Source organism: Heloderma suspectum, chromosome 4, assembly GCF_057233095.1.
Source record: "Heloderma suspectum isolate Gila_16-S chromosome 4, 16-S_ref, whole genome shotgun sequence".
NCBI classification, from domain to species: Eukaryota; Metazoa; Chordata; class Lepidosauria; order Squamata; family Helodermatidae; genus Heloderma; species Heloderma suspectum.
The window spans coordinates 87,758,563-87,769,419 of NC_139461.1; the positions used below are offsets into that span (position 1 = coordinate 87,758,563).

At 43.0% G+C, this 10,857-nt stretch overlaps 1 protein-coding gene across 1 annotated transcript; it reads right to left on the reverse strand.

The window, feature by feature from the left end:
* Positions 1–4,807: 4,807 nt before the first annotated feature.
* Positions 4,808–5,767, reverse strand: MC2R (melanocortin 2 receptor). Its single transcript, XM_084848104.1, has one exon. The coding sequence runs from the start codon at positions 5,762–5,764 to the stop codon at positions 4,808–4,810; it is 957 nt and encodes a 318-aa protein (XP_084704230.1). The 5' UTR covers positions 5,765–5,767.
* Positions 5,768–10,857: the final 5,090 nt, after the last annotated feature.

Below are 10,857 nucleotides of genomic sequence, written 5' to 3' on the forward strand. Positions count from 1 at the left end.
AGCAGCTACCTCTTTTTCTCATTTTTCACTCTCCAGTAGGTGCAGGGGGATCTGATCTGGATCTTAATCCCCCCTACTCCCCCACTTTAGACCCCCAATCCAGATTGGTACCTTGCACCTACTCTAGAGTGAAAATGAAAAAAAAAAGAGAGATGTAACTGCTAGACATGGATTTAAAGTAATGTCTGTTTTGGCCCTAAGAGAGTAGATGACAGAGATTTATAAATTTAAACATGGTGTGGAAAAAGAGATAGGTCCCCCCTGTTTGTCTCTCATATTAGGATTTGGGGTCATCTAGTGAAACTGACTGGCAGCAGTAAATTGAAGACAGAAAACAAGATGCAACTGATGAAGTGGACTTTAGTCCACAAAAGCTTATGCCATAATAATGAATGTGTTAGGGAAGTATGCAACGCTGTCCACGCAGTAGTGGCATCCACTACTGGCACAATAGAAAACAAGTAGATTCTTAAGTACGTGGAAATGAGCTAAATGGCTAATTTCCAGAATGGGGCTGGTTAAGAGAACTCACAGAAGGGAACTTGTTCTGTTCTGGAAATGAGTGCTTCTGCTTGCTTCTGGGCTTTCTTTAGGAAGTGCTAGTTTCCTTATGCACTAGCGGTGGGTCTCGCTGGTGCAACAGAAACAGCAGGAGCGCAGAGGCAGTATAGGATACTGCCCTTAGTCTTTAAAGTGCTGCAAGACTCAGTGGGTTGTATCCAATGTTAGTCCTGCTTAGAATAGACCCAGTGGAATGAATGAAACTTACGACAGACATACACTGCATACAACTCTGTTATTTTTGCTCAGTTAGTTGCAGCTGGATCCCCACACTTTGGGGTAAGGTTTCCTTTGGTTTATAGGGTGCTATTCTTTGTGCTTGGGAAAGCTGCCAGTTGGATAAAGCCATGTAAGGACTGCAAAAGCAATTTCCTTCATGTTTGATCAGGTGTGTAATAAAATATTTGAGCAGCTATTGGCAAGACATTACACACAAGATCCAAAGACAGATATCACATCGAAGTGTATATGCAATATTTGAAAACATTTTTTCTTTTTTCCTCATGAGGAAATCTGGGGACGACAGATGAAATTGCACAGACCGTCCCCTTGCCACCCCTAATACACTGAAGACTTCTGGAGAACCAGCGACTTTTCCATCTACTGTGTGGATGGGTGAAGTCCCACCATGGGCTGAAGGCTCCAATACCATGTGAACTGGGAACAGATTTGGAGCTAAATGAGCACGCAAGGTTTCTAGATAATAAGCACTGTACAGTTTTACAGTGATGAATCCTGCTAGACAGAATGGCCGGGTTCACAGTAGATCTTCTAATATACTTCTTCAGTGGTAGAACATTCAGGTATCCAAACTCCACATGAACAAAAGGTTTGGGATGTATGCTATCCTGTTCTGCACAGAAAAATCTGGAATTAAAGTTGTTTTAAAGATATACAATCAGGGCCAGAAATATCGGAACAAGGATAACTGTTTTGGCAGTTGGCCTCTGTACACCACCACATTGAAGTTGAAAGGAAACATACCCAGATGGGAGCGAAGTCAGGACTTTCAGCTGTAATTCAAGGGGTTGGACAAAAGTGGGGCACTAACCATTCAGGAAGTACAGCCAGTGGCATACACACACACACATGGTTGGTGGCACATAAGTAATGGAACAAACCAACATCATTTCAAACTTAAGGATCGCCTTTAATACCTGGATGAAAATCCTTTGCAGTCAATGACTGCCTGAAGTCTGGAATCCATGGACATGACCCAATGCTGAGTTTCCTCCCTCGAGTTGCATTGCCAGGCCTTTACTGCAGCTGCCTTCAGCTGCTGCTTGTCTGTGGGTCTTTCTGCCTTCAGTCTTGTCTTCAGGAAGTGAAAAGCATGCTCTATTGGGTGGAGATCAGGTGACTGACTTGGCCATTGAAGAATATCCCACTTCTTTGCCTTGAGAAACTCTTGGGTAGCTTTTGCGGTATGTTTTGGGTCATTATCCATCTGCAATATGAAGCGGCGTCCTATTAGTTTGGCAGCATTCGGCTGAATCTGAGCAGAAAGTATAGCCCTATACACTGCAGAATTCATCCTGCTGCTTTTATCAGCAGTCAGGTCATCAATAAACACCAGTGACCCGGTTCCATTGGCAGCCATACATGCCCATGCCATAACACTGCCTCCACCATGTTTGACAGAGGATGTAGTATGCTTTGGATCATGAGCTGTTCCTTTTCTTCTCCATACTTTTCTCTTCCCATCATTCTGGTACAAGTTAATCTTGGTTTCATCATTCCAAAGAATCTTATTCCAGAACTGGGCAGGCTTTTTTAGGTGTTTGCTGGCAAAGGCTAATCTGGCCTGTCTGTTCTTGAGCATTACCAGTGGTTTGCACCTTGTTGTGAAGCCTCTGTATTTACATTCATAAAGCCGTCTCTTGACTGTAGATGTTGACAATGACATGCCTACCTCCTCAAGAGCATTCTTGACCTGGCTAGATGTTGTGAAAGGGTTCCTCTTCACCCTGAACAGAATTCTGCAGTCATCCACTTCAGTTGTCTTCTGTGGTCTTCCAGGCCTTTTGCTGTTGCTGAGCTTGCCAGTTAATTCCTTCTTTTTCAGGATGTTCCAAACTGTTGTATTGGCCGCTCCCACTGTTTTTGCTATCTCTCTGATGGGTTTATGTTGTTTCCTCAGCCTAATGATGGCCTCCTTCACTCACATGGACAACTCTTTGGGCCTCATGTTGGGGGTTCCAGTGAACAGCTACCAAATGCAAATGGAACACTCAGAACCCCCTCCAGGCCTTTTATCTGCTTGATTGGTCATGGGGTACCCAGGAAACAGGCCACACCTGGCCATGCAGCTGCTTGTCAGCCATTATGAGCCACCAGCGATGGGTGTGTGTGTATGCCACTGGCTGTACTTCCTGAATGGTTAGTGCCCCACTTTTGTCAAGCCCCTTGAATTACAGCTGAAAGTCCTGACTTCGCTCCCATCTGGGTGTGTTTCCTTTCAGCTTCGATGTGGTGATGTACAGAGGCCAACTGCCAAAACAGTTATCCTTGTTCCAATATTTCTGGCCCTGACTGTATTTCAGATATTAAAGATATTTCAGAAATATCTGAAATTAAAGATGTTTCCAGGACAGAGATCTTACAATTCAAGAAGTGTAACTCATTTTAACAGAAAACGTATGCTTATGTTTTATTGCAAGTTAATGATAAACTTAATTTAAAAAGCATTTGTCCCTGGAGGATTAAGCCAAATTTATTTCTATTTGCTTACAACTGAAGCTGATAATTTAAGAACCCCTGAAGTTCCACCACTTGGTTATCATTGCATGCTGTAGTTTAAAAACTTCCCTTAAGTTTTTATCCTATATAACCAACTATTTATCATGATCATTTGGAAAGCAATAAAGTTAACCAGAGAAACACTTTCAGATTTGGTGCTTGTTAGTTATTTGTGCAGCTTTAAAATGCTTTTTATCCCACCAAGAAAAAACCTAAACATGACAGAGAGGTTTCCTTATGCATCTAGCTGCTTTCCTCTCTGCAGTGACACAAGGAGGACTGCAATAAAATAGTATTAAAATAGTAATTTTACCGCACATTCTATCATACATTTTACCACACAACTGCAGCTTATCCAGGGTAGTTGGTCCATCTTTATGAGCAGAATCAGGCAGAAAGATCAGGCTAGAAAGCTGGAATCACTGCAATAGCTAAGTATTTATTTATTTATTTAATAGCATTTTTATCCCCCCCTTTAGCCAAAAAGGCTCTCAAGGTGACTTACAAAGACAAGAACTAAGATAGTCCCTGCCTGCAGGCCTACAATCTACAAGACATAACACAAAAGGAAAGGGGATTGGGCGGGAGGAGGAAAAAAGCAAATTCAGGCACTAGAGTCTTAGTTGCAAAGAATATCCACCTGCTTATGGAAAGGCATGTTTAAGAACATCAGAAGAGCCCTCCTGGATTACACTAAAGGCCTATCTTGTCCAGCAGGGCTCTTCTTATGTTCTTGTGCCCTCAAGCAACAGACGAGTGCAGTGCACCCTCATTCATGTTCCCTAGCAACTGGTATTGAGAGCTATATTGCCTCTGAGACTGGATGGACTATATAGCCCTCAGGACTAGTAGCCATTGATAACCTTATCTTCCCTGAATTTGTCTAATCCCCCTAAAGCCATCCAAGTTGGCAGCCATCACTACTTTTTGTGGAAGCAAATCCCATAGCTTAATCATGCACAGTGTGAAGAAATACCTCATTTTGTCTGATCTGAATCCCCCATCATTTCTCTGAATTGGATGAACCTGGGTTCTAGTATTATGAGAGTGGGAGATTGTTTGTTGATCCGTCAGACCATGGTTTGAGGACTGGGACTGGGCCATGTGTACATGTGTTCCCTCCTTGCTCTCCTTGCACACCTGGCCTAACATTTCCTCATTTTTCAAACTACAGTTTTTTGTGACAACTGAATCAACAAATGGTGGTTTGAATAATCCCTCCAAATCAAGATTACAAACCAGGATCGAAGCATGTGCATGGTTTGGAGGACTGGATACTGATAAATGAACAGGCTTACTTATGTAGATTGCCTAATTACAAGTGTTATGCTTTTGGGGGGAGGGTGTATAAGCTCAAGGTTTATTCCTGTACCCCACTGTGTATGACCTACATGCTAGGGCCATGTGTGAAGCAGCCCTCGGATGTTAGCATTCTTGGGGTACTGCAATACAAACTGTTCTATGGCAGTGCAGTTCACTGTTGTTTTGCCATCCGTTTTTCAAATAGCTAGGTCCAACTTGGCTTCTGCGGGCAGAAGCATCTCTTAAATGTACTTCTCAGTTCTGGACTTCGAAATGCATAAATCATTGGGTCAATAACGGCATTGCACATGATCAGGATACCATTCACCTGAAAAATGGACCTATAGCAAATGCAGTAAGGGTTTTGTGGGCAAAACGTCATCAGAAGCATGTGGAGGACAAAGGGAGCCCAGCAAACAAGAAAGACCCCAAGTAATATCGTTAAAGTAATGGCCCCTTTCATGTTGCCTCTCTGGTGAACCGAGCTCATAGGCATCAAAGCGATCTTCTTGGCATGAGTGCGCGCAAGCAGAAACATATGGATATACAGGCAGAGGATGAAAATGAGCAGAAAACAAAATATAACGGTGAAGGACACAATGGTTGCTATTTCGTGGGAGAAAATGACCATTACTAAGCCACTCCCAGCACAGAACACCCAAATCACCACCAGGATCCCTAAAGCATGCTTCAGTGTCATTATGTTATGGTACCGGAGTGCATAGAAAATGGTTATATATCGATCAGCTGCTATGGCTGATAGACTGAAAACTGATCCGAGTAAAGACAAAATAAACATGAAATCCATGATGTCATCCATTGTCAGTGCCAAGCCTACTTGACAGGGGTATCTTGTATTGCAAAACATGAAGAAAAAGATATTCTCCAGGGTCTTGTACAAGCTCCCTAGCATGTCTGAAATGGCTAAACTGCAAATGAAAATGTACATGGGGGAATGCAGATTCTTATTTTTCCACACTGCTATAAGCACAAGCAGGTTTTCCAGGATTCCTAGAATGGCAATGGTGAAGAAAATTTCTTCTGGCACAAGAACCAGTTTACAGTCAGTGATGTTCACCAAGAGCTCACTGTTGTTTTCAGATGGATGAAAGGTTGTCTGCTGCTCAAGCCTTATTGTTTCAGAAGCTTTGTCGGCCTTCATCTTTTCAACCTTTGGGGGAAACAATGCATTATAGTTACTCACTCTGGTTTGACTTTATGCAATAGCAAATGTGTCAACCTGAACATCTTATTATGGCAAAATCGTTCTGATTATACTGGAAAGAATCGTTAACAGTTGATCTATAGGGAACAGTGGGAACAGCGGGTAATAATAGGGAACAGTGATGGGGTCATGTGAGCTGGCCCCACTCCTAATGTTCCCGCATGCACCAGCCCCACCCACTCCACTATTTGCCCTTCCTTTGTTGGGTGGGAAGGTCCAAAGTGTATTTGGCTGAACATGCAGAGAGGTCACCCCACAACTGGGTTCGCAGTTGTGGGGAAGCTCTATGTGTGTCCGATCAAATGTCTACAGAAGCTGCTCCAGACCTTTCTGCTAACAGGTCAAGGCTGGAGCAGGTGGAGATGGGGACATTGGGGATGAGGCCAGCATGGGGCCAGCATGTCCCCATGTCCCCTACATGGACTGCAGTTTCCTGTTCAGGCATGTCATGAAACACCAATTGAGCTTATACATCAGGAGTGGGCAACATTCAAGGGTCAGAGGGCTGCATTGCTCTCCTGGACCTCACCAGCCCCCCCCCCATGGCCACCCCGCTAGATCTGCTGCCCAAATTGTATGTATGTATTACATTTCTATACCGTCCAATAGCAAAAGCTCTCTGGGCAGTTTACAAAGATTTAAAACATTTCAAAATACAATATACAGATTTTAAAGCCAATTCCATAAAAAACACAGACAGACAATATACACAAGAACATATTGTTCTTGTGCAGCCAAACACAAATTTGGCTGCACAGTGGGGGCAAAAAAGTGGCGATTCTGCTTCCAAACAAGGCGCACTCTTGCCACACACCTTGTTTTCAAGCAAAATTGCTGCTTTTTTTTTGGAGCCAAATTTGGCAGCAGTAGCAGTGGAGGGGACTGCAGCAAAGGCTAGGGGGCTTGTTGGTTTTTGCTGAAACACTGGTCTTCCTTGTGAAGTATAAGTGTGTATAAATGGCAGCCTTTTGTACTTAACTGGAACCTGATTAAAAACTCAAATGCAGTCTGATTCTATGCATGCTCACTCAGAAGTGAACTTCACTGAGTTTGAGGGGGCTTCTTCCCCCAGTGTAACTGTGCATAGGCCTGCAGCCTTAGGCTCAGAGAAGTTGGATACGTATATTTCCTTTTCCATAGCTATTTTCAATGGCCCAGCAACCTCTCTTTAATAATTCTGGCACATCTTCCAAGGCTGATATTATTAGAAACAAGTTAAACAAGTGAATACTGGAGCTGCTACAGAGACCAACAAAGCATTTACTGCCACACAGAAACCTTCATTGTTCCTTGTTTGCATACGGTAAATATTAAATTTGTCAATATTGATGCCTGCAATTTAGGGATGCCATCTGGAGGATCTCTTAAATATCCTTTCTTAGGAGCAAATTGCACATTATATGCAAACTTGTGTCATGATATCCTATGGCCAGTTTTAGTACATACAAGCAGCTTTGGGAGGAAATGTTATTTTCATGGGAAAATGGCAGGGGGAGGGGGTGCTTAACCCATTCCCCACCATCACTTTCCTGGGCAAAGCTTCAGTTGTGCATTATTGGAATTCAGAGAAGGGGAAAAGGGTGAGGGATTGCAATGAAAAGACCAGATAAAGAAAGGATTTGCGTCCTGCCCCCACCCCACCCTATATGGCTTGTCCCTAAAACTAACCACCTCCCACAGCTAATATAAGAACATACAAAGAACTCTGTTGGACCAACTTGAGGCTCCATTTCGTCCAGCGTTCTATTACCAGCCAAATGCTTCAGGGAGCTCACAACTAGTACATGAAGGGAATGGCCTTCAGTTGTCTTTTTCCGCACCCCCAAATTGGATGTTCCCTATCCTGGCTAACACCCATTGATAGACCTAGACCACATCTACACGGGGGATTTACTCTGGTTCTACTGTACCTCACAGATGATCATGGCAGATGACATTATCCCCACCCTGCATCAACCAGATTTTTCTGCCTCCAAAGCCCCTTTTTCACAAAGTCGTTTTGCACCGGATTTTCCTGTCGCGGTGGTTTCAGTGTGGTTTGGGAGTATGCATGACCTCAGTTGGCTTCAGAACAGGCTGGGGGGAGCCACACTGATAGGCGGAAGGGAAAGTTGCATCATGAAAGGGTCAACACAAGGAGAGGTGTGTGCTAAACAAGTCTACTTGGAAGTAACTCATTGTATTCCATTGAACTTCACTGAGCACAGGAGCAGGGAGAGGATCAGGGAGCCCTGCACTTACACAGCTGATGACGTTCAGTTCTACTTGTGGGACTCCTCCCACCCACCTCCAAACTAATGCATTTTCAGGTGCCATTTGCCCCATGAATGCATGTTTTTTTTTTTTTAAATGTATACACTGCTTTACTTTGTATACATTAAAAAAAATGCTTTCATGGGGCAAACGGCATTTTTTTTAAAAAATGTATACACTGCTTTACTCCCCTTCATGGATCACTGCCTTGTTGTGGCGAAGGGGCTTGCATAACTCAGTGAAGCCATAAGCTATGCCGTGCAGGGCCACCCAAGATGGACAGGTCATGGCAGAGAGTTCTGACAAAATGTGGTCCACTGGAGAAGGAAATGGCAACCCACTCCAGTATTCTTGCCAAGAAAACCCCATGGAACGTAGCACAAGGCTAAAAGAAATGACGCTGGAAGATGAGACCCTCAGGTCAGAAGGTGTCCAATATACTACTGGGGAAGAGCAGAGGGTATTTCCAAGTAGTGCCAGATATATATAGGAACCTGGAATGTATATATATAGGAATGTATATATATAGGAACATTATATATATATATATATATATATATATTCCTATATATATATATATAGGAACCTGGAATGTATATATATAGGAATGTATATATATAGGAACATTCCAGGTTCCTATATATATATAGGAACCTGGAATGTAAGGTCAATGAATCAAGGTAAGCTGGAGGTGGTCAAACATGAGATGGCAAGATTGAACATCGACATCTTGGGAATCAGCGAACTAAAATGGACAGGCATGGGCGAATTTAATTCAGGTGACCATCATATCTACTCCTGTGGGCAAGAATCCCTTAGAAGAAATGGAGTAGCACTCATAGTCAACAAAAGGGTGGGAAAAGCAGTACTGGGGTACAATCTCAAAAACGATAGAATGATCTCAGTACAAATCCAAGGCAAACCACTGAACATCACAGTAATTCAAGTCTATGCCCCAACCACTGAGGCCAAAGAAACTGTGGTTGATCGGTTCTATGAAGACCTACAACACCTTCTAGAACTAACACCAAAAAAAAGATGTCCTCTTCATCATAGGGGATTGGAATGCTAAAGTAGGAAGTCAAGAAATCACCGGGATAACAGGCAAGCATGGCCTTGGTGTACAAAATGAAGCAGGACAAAGGTTAATAGAGTTTTGCCAAGAGAACATGCTGATCATAGCAAACACTCTTTTCCAACAGCACAAGAGGTGACTCTACACATGGACATCACCAGATGGTCAATATCGAAATCAGATTGGTTATATCCTTTGCAGCCAAAGATGGAGAAGCTCCATACAGTCAGTAAAAACAAGACCTGGAGCTGACTGTGGCTCAGATCATGAACTGCTTCTTGCAAAATTCCAGCTTAAATTGAAGAACGTAGGGAAAACCACTAAACCATTCAGGTATGACCTCAATCATATCCCTTATGAATATACAGTGGAGGTGAGGAATAGATTTCAGGGATTAGACCTGATAGACAGAGTGCCTGAGGAACTATGGATGGAGGATTGTTCAGGAGGCAGCAACGAAATCCATCCCAAAGAAAAAGAAATGCAAGAAAGCCAAGTGGCTGTCTGATGAGGCTTTACAAGTAGCTGAGGAAAGAAGGGAAGTGAAAAGCAAGGGAGAAAGGGGAAGATATATCCAACTGAATGCAGAGTTCCAGAGAACAGCAAGGAGAGACAAGAAGGCCTTCTTAAATGAACAATGCAAAGAAATCAAGGAAAACAATAGAATGGGAAAGACTAGAGATTTTTTCAAGAAAATTGGAGATCTCAAGGGAACGTTTTGTGCAAAGATGGGAATGATAAAGGACAAAGAAGGCAGGGACCTAACAGAAGCAGATGAGATTAAGGAGAGGTGGAAAGAATACACAGAAGAACTATACAGGAAAGATCTGAATGTCCCTGATAGCCAAGATAGTGCGGTCACTGAACTTGAGCTGGACATCTTCGAGAGTGAAGTCAAGTGGGCCTTAGGAAGCATTAGTAACAACAAAGCTAGTGGAGATGACAGTATTCCAGCTGAGCTATTTAAAATCCTAAAAGTTGCTGCTGTTAAAGTGCTGCACTCAATATGCCAACAAATTTGGAACACTCATCAGTGGCCACAAGACTGGAAAAGGTCAGTTTACATTCCAATTCCAAAGAAGGGCAACGCCAAAGAGTATTCAAAGTACCGCACAATTGCGCTCATTTCACATGCCAGCAAGGTTATGCTCAAAATCCTACAAGCTAGGCTTCAGCAGCATGTGAACCGAGAACTATCGGAAGTACAAGCGGGGTTTCGAAGAGGCAGAGGAACTAGAGATCAAATTGCCAACATTTGCTGGATCATGGAGAAAGCAAGAGAATTCCAGAAAAATGTCTATTTCTTCTTCATTGACTATGCTAAAGCCTTTGATTGTGTGGATCACAACAAACTGTGGAAAATTCTTAAAGAGATGGGAATACCAGACCACCTTACCTGTCTCCTGAGAAACCTGTTCGAAGGTCAAGAAGCAACAGTAAGAACCAGACATGGAACAAGTGATTGGTTCAAAATTGGGAAAGGAGTGCAACAAGGCTGTATATTGTCGCCCTGCTTATTTAATTTATATGCAGAGTACATCATGAGAAATGCCGGGTTGGATGAATCACAGGTTGGAATTAAGATTGCCGGGAGAATTATCAACAACCTAAGATATGCAGATGATACCACCCTAATGGCAGAAAGCGAAGACGATCTAAAAAGCATCTTGTTGAGGGTGAAAGAGGAGAGTGCAAAAGCTGG